Below are 12595 nucleotides of genomic sequence, written 5' to 3'. Positions count from 1 at the left end.
TTTGACATTTTCTTACGTACCTGATTGACGTGTACGTCCACATTCCTTGTTGTCTTGGTGATCTTCCAACTTTTAAACCTACCTTTGTTATCCCTTATCTGTGCTTCTATAATCTGCCATCATTCTTCCTTGTCCTCTTCAACCTTCCTGGTGTGGCTCGGCTCTGGCGAAGGTGTTGGTGCCCATAACGGTGTGGATGTTTCTTGATGTGGTGTGGTTCGGAGTGTCCATGTCGATGTAAAGGTACACACTCTTTGGTTTTGTTCTAACATATCACTTCCTTCGGTTCGGTTGGCTACCGTAACATCTTCGATGTCGATACATGGTACCCTTTGTCTGTTAATAACTCCGTCGTTAATCTCTCTCCGCTCTATTCTCTCATTCAAGCGGTCTGCTTGTTGACGAGTGTGCCTCCAGAGTCTACGATTGTGTCGTCCCATGCGTCTGGCTTGTCTCTGGATTTCTGAGGTTTCTGTATTCGTCTCTGCCTCAGACGCACTACTGCTGTTTGGTAGAAGTGCTGGCATGCTATCCCTAGTATCACTACTAATAAAGCCACCATCTGTGTCATCTACTAACGGTTGTTCTATGTTGACGACCGTCATTTCCGTTTCTGATGTCTGAGACATCTCTCTCTTCTTTGTGTTGTGTACAAAAAAAAACCCCTTTTACACGGGATCCTATAGTCCCTACTAACTTCGTCCCCTATTCAGGAATAGTTCAATTAATGTACAACATCTAAGTCAGTTAAAAATGTAGTAAGTAGTCGAGGATAACTGTATCTCAACGTACTCCCCTCGTATAAGGGTAGACATTGTTCATTTATTGAACTAAATCCTGTGACTATCATTTTGGTCATGTGTTTTCCGTTAATCAGTTTTAACCTGATTGGATAAACCCAGTTCAAAATGTAGTCTCTAATAAACCCAAATATCAAATAAACCCTAATCCTAAATAAACCCTATCAGGGACTTCCTGACTACAGTCTCCAGCTGCCTCTAGCTATTGGTTATTAAAGTCGTTTACTCATTTTTTTTCAAATTGCACTAGTTACAGCCTTGACTAGCAGAATGAACTTCGTTAATTCTACCTGGCTCTACAGCTGCAAAGCTTTATTAATTCCAAAACGTTAGGCAAGAAACACACTAGCTAGTATAGGGCTCTACTATGATGGGCGCGATTGCAATATATTTTTGATTGTAAATAGGACCTATGTAGCTGAAATCGTTGACATAGCAAATATACAATTTCAGCCACTATATTCCACAATATTATCAAAATAACAACTTCTTTTCGAATATATTAATATTATGAATCGGGTCCATGCAATTGTAATCGTTAACATGGCAAATGTGCAACCTCAGCCTCTATATTCGACAATACCAACTGAATAACGACTTCCCTGTGAAATATAGCGACACTAGCGATATGGGAAATAACTCAAAGATTTCGTGTTCCCTATGAATTCCGACTTCATAATTTTACAATAGTCTGGCCATTTGGGTTCCAATTGTGTTAAGTTTTCTGTAGCTATTTGACCCGAGTTCAGGATCAATTTTTTTTCTTCGCAGTGGAGTTAACTTTTTTTCTCCAAGAGTAACCGAAAATCAACCAAATTCTTTGTTGTGATCGTATTTTAAATCAAATTCTCATTTTGAAAACGTACCATTTGTTTACAATTTAATCGGTGAACTTACAGTGTAAACATCTTCAGTAGTTCACAGATCAAAATACATATTATAATTCAAAGGTATATAACTTTGTGGTACGAGTCGGTATATTGCAGCAATAGTCATATCCCTTGGCACCGACCTGCGCGATTTACAAATTACTACCGCAAATAGTGAAGTTGTGAACTATTTAGAACCTCGGAGTCGCATTTGCTGCGGTGAATTGGCTTCCGTGCATAAAATTGACAATTTGCCATTTTCGACTAGCTTTGGTTGTAGACAGATGTACTTTTGAAAATGATTGAAATTGGCAGTATGTAAACATCGACACAAAAATATATATTGGGAATATACAACTGCGATTGAATGTCCAAGTATCTGGAAGTCGACAGAGTAGAATTCGGTTGAATGCAAGTAATTTATCCGCACCACTTTTATCAGCGTTGATTGTATACCCGATCATAAAATATGTAGTTGGTGGCGGGTTTTCGTAGCAATGCGAGATATAAGAATACAGCTATGAGATGGAAAAAATCAAATCTTATCTGAATACTATTGACACCAGCACATAAATCTAGAATCCCTGTACCCGACGAGTACTGGCATTGTTTTCTTCAATTGATACACATTAAAAAAATAGTTACTCAACAAACTACATGGGAAATGAAAACGCAATCGGCTGAAGAGTCAGAAAGTTTAACCAATAAATACCCTGAGTAGGGTTTCATCATTCACAAATAAAAATATATGTTTCATACAGGCTGGGTGATCAAGGGGGTTGAAGTTTTAAATGTGTTAAGTACTTGTGGATTATCTTTTGAAATCTGTCAATAAAGTTCGTCAAGGATCATTTATCTAATGCGAAAGCCATTTTAAAAACAACCATAATCAGCTCGACACTTGCTACACTAAACATAATATTTCTTTACCAGCAACCGAAAACCCACGAGCTAATACCGTACATTTCAGAAAACAAATCTGGCAATCAATATTCACGTACCATTCGTGCAAATGGCCTCCAAAGTGAGTCTTCCCCCGCGACAATACCTGTCATAGTCTATTCACCATTCAGCTCGCATCAATTTTCATAAAACTGGTTTAGCCTGGCCCTTATCGTTATGTTTAAGCACATACACATTCTCAGGCGCTTCGCAACCAACATGAATTGTACAGGTATACAAGAAGCGTGGCATACATTAATTAAACTTGGCAGGTTGGTTTTGAACAATATATTTGAAATACTAAACTAGAACCTATAGTATTACAAATGAATGGTACAAACCCAATTCAGAGTACGGCTAATCAGCCCTGTTCTACCTACAGTTGTAGAGCCGGTACTGATCTATAGTTACAGGCCGAGAACACTATATATTGGGGCAAAATTTTGTATATAACATAGTCAGTAATCATGTACTCGTACGCAGAGAGGAGAAAAATAAATAGAATGATTTCATGAATATACTTCCATTCTTATCATCCAGAAATCGAGGCGGCAAACGTATTTGAGAAATGTATAGAGTATCTACAAATGTTGATTTCAAATTTCTACCATTTGGAACTGTGAAATCAGAAACATAAAATATGATTTTCCACGCTTGTGAATAATAAAATATTTCGGATGAAACGTGTTTGATATTGGTGATAGGCAAATTTTGAACTTACAGTGTCATGCATTTTATCAAAACTATTCAAGCTAATCACGTAGATATTACAATTTCCCTGCTTAACGAGTTTTTATTATACGAGTCAACTGTAGCGAAAGTTAACTCCAATCGAAATTTGTTCGTAAATACGGATTCTTCCACCCTATTCAGAAGACGAGGAATTTGACATGTTTAAAGTAGCATTTATTGCTAGTACATCACTATTACTAGTATATCACAGAATTACGGCCCGGTATAGGTTGAAGATGCTCGGGATCGTATGTACTACCTTTTTTTTGCAGGACACAAAGCCGACCATTTTACAATTATCAATACCTGTGGGTACTAAAGACGGTTCAAAGCCGACCATAAATTTATCATCTTTTTCTCTCGCCACTCCTTGCCAGTCTTTCAAATGTTAATTTTTTTCAGGCGGATATCAATGCGCGATACGAGTTCTTGCAACACCTAGAAATATCTACTTGAATGCACTAGTAAGTCTTCTATATAGTGCTTGTTTATGTCATTGTATAATTCTTGCTAAGAATAAGAGTCAAGTGTTACTCGCACAGTCCATATCTGGGTTCTACAAGGTGGGATATCTTCGAATCCGCTGCATCAAACAAATTCCTTAGCACACTATTGTTCATATCAGATCTCATTTTTCTTTTCCAATTCCAGTTTGTATGGCATTTGGTTTGACATATACAAACCTACTAGGCCACTGTTTTAAATATCAGAGTAATCATTATGTAGATCTAAGAAAGAGAAGTGCGCGGTGTGTATATAGCATCCATTCCATAAAGCGAGATACTTAACGTTGAATTCAAGATGCCATACATAGTAGCCGATTCAGACGCGGGTGAAGATGGAGGCACAGTCGCTCAACAAAAAAGCTGGCCTAATTGAAGACGAGTCGCATTATTTAACACTTTCCCTTACATTCGTTCCCTGCCAACTATCAATATTGGCGTCACTGAGTGCGACTTGATGCTATTGGCGAGCGCAACGTATCAATTTTATCTGCATTTTCCATATTATAAAGATAAAAACTCGATATGGCGAGATCTAGTTTGAAGCTGAAGACGATTGGGTACATATTCTATACTGTACCCAATTCTAACAGCAAATTTACGCGACGACTCTTTCCACATGTTATGTGTAGCAGAAACATCAACAGATAGTCGGTAGGCTGAATAGGAGATCCACACAGCTACTGATTTTTTCTCTAGACCGCAACCATGAGGGTATGGTTTACACGAAATGTTAAATATCTGTTGAACCCGGGTGGCTATACCTGTAATTGACCATATAGGTATTGCAAATAGTTTAACTGTACTTATATGCGTCAATATATGGTATCCTACTACACCGTTGGGCGACCTCAATTCTTTGCCTAGATCGGATGCACACGCTTGGAGGAGCAACTTTAGCAAATTACGTTGGTCTTGTCATCCTCTTCGCTGGCTATTGTATATAGATCACACGAATATGACAGATTAGTAGCCAAAGCCGATGATATGCCAGGCGACAATCACCGTCGCGTGCTTTGGGCCAGTCAGCTCTGTGGCAGGGACGTTTCTACCAGAGAGTTGACGTTAGACTTGTAATCCTTACTAGTCAATTGACCTTCGGAAACCCCACTACACGAATTGAGGCGCATGATCCATTTGCAGAATAAACGAGACTCGTACAAAATAGTACCCAAAACAATACTAGTACGTCTACAGACCGGAAACCCCTTCCCCCCCGGTCGTCACGTCTTCAACTGAACGTGGCCTCTATCGCAATCTTTGGTCTTGTACGTCTAAGTTATACTCATCCGATAATGGGATGTCCTGTTCTCATTATAGAATTCCCATTTATACGATTCCATACTCCCGGCAATTCTGTTCGGAGGTAAATTTTCATCTGAATTTGTTCTGCGTCCTTCTCTGAGTTTTAGCGTCTCTCCTTGGTTGATGCCAGGATAAACCTTGTTGAACATCCGCTGTTCAATCGTGGGTTATGTCTTCGTAAAGAATTCTTGATTACTGTGATCAATAATTGACAATAATCGGGCGATGTTTGGCCTGTATACTGTACCATTAGATACACCCGCCACGATCATCAGAAAGGAGAGCTTCACGATCAATTCGCAGTTATATACCATTATATACCAGTTTAAAAATGCTACAACTTCAGATTGAATGATCATTTTTTGATATAAAATGATCAATAAACGTTTTCATTTTAAGATTATCGCAACCTTACAAAAGATGTAAGGTACATACGTTATATTTACTACCCATTCGAGCATCTCAACCGTCAATCTCGACGATTTGCACGTTCTATATAAATTCTAGCTCCAGCAATTATTTTACTTAGGATATTTTATTCAGCTTTTCAACATTGGAAGAACATTATAACTAACACCAGTGTAAAACAGATCTAACACATGCAAGCCATTATCACCTACAACACAAACTTGACCCCTTTCACATTTTATTAAACAGTATATTATCCCCCGTATACACTACAAGAAATTTTGTGATATGATGTTTGTATGACGTCTAGGTGGCACACTATATATCTGAAATATTTGTTCATTTAGAAAGAATTAATCTTATCAACGGCGGTGCTGTTTTACCATACTTAATATATAATCTCTGAATCACGGTATTCGCAATAAGTTGACTAGGTCATATTAAGTATATCTGTCTGTGCGCACCCCAAATTGAACAAGTATTATAATCCTTTTTTCCGAACCACAATGTGGATGCATCTTCAGGACAAAGCTATGTCGATCAGGATTATGCTTTCTCAAATGTTACTTCGCTCACTATATGCACGAATTTTTCAGAGGCGAGTTAGTTTATGAGAACCAGTGAAGTATTTATATGACAGTTTAACTATACTGTATTGTTGTACTTCATTGATCTTCGATTGAAAGGTGATCTCAAACAGTGTTCCACCACGTCCAGTATATCAGCAGCCTCTTTGCACATTCGAAAGTCTTCCACTTTCAGCTCGTTAGCATAAGCAAAATTGGAACGCAATGTCAACAGTATTCTTGAAACCGGATCCTTGTTTGCGGGCGTTGGCGAACACAGTAGTGAGTGAATCACACACACTTTTTGGCATATCGAGCTTCTTTTCAAGTCTAGTGGTGGTGGTTTGTGGCACAGTATTTGCTGGTCTGTTTTCATTTGTCTGGACAGGCTTTGCTGCTCGCCTTCTAGGTCCAGGTAACGGGTGTATTTGACTCTTCCGCATCACGAATTTGTTTCTCTCTAAGCCTAGCGAAATGACAATTCCATTCGACATCCATAGTCATTGGAACTGTGTCATTTGTGAATCTCGTCGGCTTCTCACCACGATTCACGATATATTTCGGGTTCAAAGTGGTTCTCACACACTTCCAACTCCTTCCCTACGGAATCTTCGCTCTTCACGCCGTTTGTCTGACGGTCTAATTTAGAGTTCGACTCGATATTTCACGGATACTGGCTTTTGCTTGTTGCTTACAGTTCTATTTTATTCATGGGGACTGGCTTTTGTTTGTTGCTTACAGTTCTATTGTATTCATGGAAACTGGCTTTTGCTTGTTGTTGGTAGTTCTATTGTATTTTTTTGCTCATTTCTTGCAGTTTTGTTGTTCATAATAGCTTTCTCAGATTGTCCACGTCACACAAGTCACTGGAATGCAATGGAGATATGTTTGGATCACAGGGCGTGTTAATCCCCTCCTCCCACTGAATTTACTCTGTTCAACCACGATTCAATAATGATGAGCCGGAATAGAGTGTAAATTCGAATTCCCGGAGAATATATCCAGAATGGAAGTCCAATAATTGAAAAATAATAATAAAAGTGACTCTTTGGATTTAGTAGAAACTGAGTGAATTGTAATATTGGCAGGGCAGGTGATACAAGTCCTGAAACTTTTAAAAATCAACTAATTGTTTATCAAGTCAATATTTGCAAACGGTACTTCAAGGCGTGACGTACAGAACTGAGGAACTACGCTAAAAGTTATGACACCTTATCCTTAGGGTTGAGATAGTGGAAATTGAGATGCATAGATGTATGTTTATATATACATATACATATGATAGTAGGTCCTTAGAAACATTGTAGTCGTCGGCAGGAAACAGACAGGCTGGCATATGCGTCGTTCAAGTGTACAGTCAAACATTTTCAGGGAGGTACTGAATGCACTCGGGGCTCGGACAGGTAGGATCAGTAGTCGACCCTGCACCCGGACTAGTGGTAGTGGACCACTGGGACCAACCTTTCACTACAGGCTACTCGATTTCTACTTAATTAATACCTAACTATCGAATCAGAGCTCATCCTTACTTCCTTCTCCGATTAGAATATTGTCATGTTTGTCAGTGAGGCCTTGTCTAACATTTTCCTTTCTAATCGCTTTGACTTTGTCGACCGGCCATAGACCCATAAAATGAATCAGAAAAACACCCTCGAATCTATTATCTTGAAGACAATTGAAGTCACATTCCTTGTATAGCTTCCACATCGTTTTTTTTCGGTCTAAAACGTTAAGCAGTTTGATGAGCTGATTTTGTTCGGCACCTACACAGATACGTCAGTTCATATTAATACTCAGACATTGTATTTTTGATTGACAATTCAGCACAAGTCTCGATATCTGTGGCCACATTCTGTCTGTAAAAGCAGAATGAGCAATGGTATGACTACTTGTTTGTAGTGAGTATGTTAGAAAGAATATACAAATTTCCTTTCAATTGGGCTGCATACTTACAGCCATTAAAAACAACAACAACCAAGCACACTCTCGTCACTAAACGTTACCCATATTGTGCTGATGTTTCGGCATCTGCCACCACTTCTGCATCATATCACGAGTCCATTGGGTATTTTTGGCAAACCAGACGCCAGTATTCAACTGCCACCCACCAGGATCATCAGCGATGAGGAACTCTTTACCCTCCTACAGAAAGTCAAAACGAAACTTAGATATGTAGAGGACAAGTGTATAGCTACTTCATTGAAATAGAAAAATGCGAAGCAAGGAAAGTTTTGCATTCATGAATCAAGCCCGATTCTCGAAAGTCCTTCCAAACTACAATACAACAGGTAGCACCAAACTGTCATACTCCTTGAGCTATGATGGACTCCAGAGTGATGTCTAGATTTGTAATCACAGCGTCTGAATCGATCCACATGACCCACTCGTGATCAGGCATATGCCGCGGAACAGCGTTCACTTTGTTCCACGTCACGGCCGAATCCCAGAAACCCTGCACATTAGAGTATTATTTAGTGAAAAAAGACAGCCGAAATTGTGATCATTGGCCAAATAGTTTGCAATCAAGAGTATAGCTTCGGCGTACGCTAGTATATGTGAACCGGTTCACCCATCTCTGCCGAGTTGACAGGCTTTCATCATGTAAAACGTGCGTGTATCTTACTCGTTCCATATCCCAGTCGAGTGTCGAGTCTCTGTATACATAGAAATCATATCCATGTTTCTTCGCGTAATGCTTTTGACTAATCTCTGCAAGATTTGCATATTGCGCGATATTGGGCGTATTCAGAGTCACCATGGCAATTTTTGCATCCCCACGACGAGGGTCTCCCGATTCTCGATTCGATTCGGAACTACCTACAGTGGTAAGTTACAAAGTGAGATGGTAAGTGCTCAAGCTGTGACACAACAATACGCAGGGGTGTTATCATTTTCTATTTCTTCGCGGAGGAAGCATAACATAAAAGATAACGTGCCAGCGCAATGCATTCATGGAATCCACCCTTAGAACTCGGGTAGAAATATGACTAATATTTGGTCTATGAACGAATTTTCTGGAGACACCGACCAGTTCACACACCGAATTTGTAAATGTCGTAATCCGGAAAGAGCTCGACAGGCATATAAGAACGTTGCGGTGGGATCCACTCCCCTTTCTCGGTCAGAACTTCCCACTCTTCGACAGGTGTAGCCCTGGAATACAATTCATAGATCAGAATATATCTCGTGATAATTTTATCAATGCCAGGCAACGTACATCCTAACAGACTAGGGGTATAGCTGATTGAAATAAGTAAAAAACAATAGTAAGATGCGAAATTGTAGACAAAAGTCTAAATCTACTCACATACACAGTTCCCTGAGTAACCTTGCCGTCAGTATAGAGCGCAAGCCATCGTTCGCCTTTATCTGGCTCCATCAGCAACACAGATTCATCTGAGCCTTCCATTTGCACTTCATAGGATGCAACTGAATTGCCACTGTACTCATCCTTCCGTAGCGAATAGAGGTACTCTTCAGCCTACAAAATACAGACACTAATTAATCGACTATACATCTACAACGAAATGCAGAACCGAAACAATTTGTTAGGCGAACACGCAAAAAAGGAAGATTGCTACACAATTATACTATGTAAGTGTGTACCCTGTTTTTGTTAAAGTCATCCGGTGAATCGCCGATGAGAAAGAAAACCTGACCGTCTGTTTCATACTTCAAGCTACGTGGCACAAACCTTCCTTTCGCCAGTGCGAAATCACTATGAGCTGCGAATGTAGGAAGGAGTATATCACGCATTGTGAAGGTTACTAGTCGTTATATCGGCCCTTGCTAAGCGTAAGCTTGTTGAAACACACCACTCCATCGTATAAGAGAAAGAACCCTAGAAACAAATTGAAAAGCAGATGTCTCAGTAAAAGTCCAAATGATAGCGGATCCAGAAGCATGCCCAGAACTAATGTGAAGTGCAGGTTTAATATGGATACACACTTCTACACTTTTCAGCTCCGTATGCGAACACCGCTACCCTACATTTCGATCGTGTTGTGCACTGCGTACACGCTAAGAAATTCAAAAAAATAAATGTTGGACATATCTCCTTTAAAAAGGACGATATAATGTTTCTTTACCTGACAAACATGCTTGAGAATTGTATCTATATACACAATCCTAGAGCATTTACATATTTATATACACATATAAATAATATCAGTTTATGCATATCCGAAATATCCGTGATACTACAGAACTTTGTATCTGCTTTTCATGCGAAGGGTGACATATATTGACATAGATGTTAGAGTAAAATTGTGCGCATACTCTTTTTGGTATCGAGTATACGATTTCAGCGACATACAATTTGTGTGCATTCATGAATCTGATCCAAATATACTCGGATATATATGAAGTATCACAAGCCATACGGATGGTTTCATACTGTGCTCAGCGAAAATACAGAAAAGTTGTATGTGTTACTCAGAAATTTCGGGCACCAATTGACCGCCATAAAAAAAACTGTTTGTGGATTCGTACCTGGATTGTCAAACTTGAGCCAGCTCTCGAACTGTTTCAAGACGACTTTCCTCCTCTTATTTGCCTCTAAAAGTTCCACAACACCATCTCCCCTGGATATTTCTTCGAACTCGATTTCTGATAGACCCCCATCGGTTTCGACCCACCTTGAATGATAAAGTAAGAGAACATAAGATAAGGTCAGCATCTGGTGTCCGACTATGCAACAGACATAGTTGAAAGTAGTACGTGGCTCTGTGAGAACAGTCACTGGCCAATACACTACTGCTAATTGCAGCACATACAAAGCAGTACATCATAAATCTAATCTGAACTTGAGATAAATCTATCGCAGCATATAAATGTCCACTTAAGCTGGTTGCAACCACTCTACGAAATTACTTAGTACGCTAATGTAAAACTTAAAGGAAACCGTAGTAGCGCGATCATTTGTATCGGTAGGACTTGCAAGCGAACAATGCAATATCAATATCAAAATTCCCAAACGCAAAATAACAGAAAGTTTCAGAACTTGTAAATAGAAAAATTAATAGTCCACCGTCAGCGGAGAAGCATATGTCCAGACATACATCGATTCGATAGCACAGAAGTACGCAATATCTACAGAGAAGCTACATGTATTCGCATCGATAAGTTGTAGAAAATCAAGGACAGAATTCCAGATACTGAGATAGCAGCACTTCCACAAGACTTCGTGAAAGTTTGAGCCATTTTTCACCATGGATGAATACACAACTTGTTCTTTGGTAGGTCAACTTTCAGATGGCAAACGCGTACAACCAAGGAATGGATGCAAAATCAATAACAACATAGCGTATCAATTGAGATTGCATTTATGTATTCCACTCGCATCAAAGTCTGTATGAACTCCATGAATCAAGGATCCGTCTTCACGCGAGATCAGATACTTAATTGAGGTTTAGTGTGTCAGCAAAAATTGCCTAACATCGAGAATGAGGCAATCGCAAAGGCCAAATAGGCTATTCAACAGAAGTATCGTACAAGGGAAGCCCGGAATTGAACCGCACCATTGGGCTGGCATTCAAAATGATCAACACACATAAACGCATATATCATCCGTCGCTCCAAAATAGATGATTCCACATAAGTATCGTCCGTGGCCGCAGAGTTCATTAATACATGCGTATATACCATATTCGTCGAAATAAAATAAGGAAGAGCTTACGCAAAAAATGCAAATAGGTATAAATTTTATGCAATGAAGCAAGCGAGTTTATTTTTTACAACAAGTACAAAGTATCACAGGAGTGCACGTATACACATAATTATGCGTATATGATGAGCACACAACGACGATATATCCAAGATACATCCATAATTTTGAAAATACAGATATATTCATAGGACAAATACACACACACAACATTGGCACATTCGTGAACATGTCTACATCCCAGAACGAGTTAATATCGTCGCATACTCTTGTATATTACTATATTGACCTCTTTGGTATACGCTCTTTCAAAAATGGTTAAGTGCACTGAAATATATCGAATCATTTCATAAAATATATAAGTACTCTACGAAACTGTACATATATGACTAGTTCTCTTTGCTCAGGTTCCTTTGCCTCCATTAAAAATCGCACACAAGACACCTGGATATCTAAATCCATGCTACACTTGATAATGGCGAACAATACAAATCCAACAGGCCGATCTATACTCATGAACACATTGTAGTCATCAGGCGGTTTAAAATCTGTAGCAGAGTTTCATTGGTATGTATGCACTTATATATACGTGCAAACAATCAACGTCGGTGTATAGTTATGCACACAACTTGTTTGTGGACACGTGTTTACAAAAATACGGTTGTAAATAATCGGATGTCTTCGACATTCTTTAACTATATATATATACACACACACACACACATATATATACACGCACACACACACACACACATACACACACACACACATATATATATATACATATACGTATATACGTATATAT

General features: G+C 39.1%; 1 protein-coding gene across 1 annotated transcript; it reads right to left on the bottom strand.

The window, feature by feature from the left end:
• Window positions 1–7370: 7370 nt before the first annotated feature.
• On the bottom strand, window positions 7371–10803 carry SARC_03156 (hypothetical protein; the record flags this gene model as incomplete). Its single annotated transcript, XM_014303053.1, has 8 exons — window positions 7371–7888; window positions 8129–8267; window positions 8434–8577; window positions 8749–8942; window positions 9166–9278; window positions 9437–9606; window positions 9732–9850; window positions 10617–10803. The coding sequence occupies 8 exons, from the start codon at window positions 10801–10803 to the stop codon at window positions 7638–7640; spliced, it is 1317 nt and encodes a 438-aa protein (XP_014158528.1). The 3' UTR covers window positions 7371–7637.
• Window positions 10804–12595: the final 1792 nt, after the last annotated feature.

Source organism: Sphaeroforma arctica, assembly GCF_001186125.1.
Source record: "Sphaeroforma arctica JP610 unplaced genomic scaffold supercont1.155, whole genome shotgun sequence".
NCBI lineage: Eukaryota > Ichthyosporea > Ichthyophonida > Sphaeroforma > Sphaeroforma arctica.
Note: the sequence above shows the minus strand (reverse complement) of the source record. Positions and strands in the feature narration are given on the sequence as shown.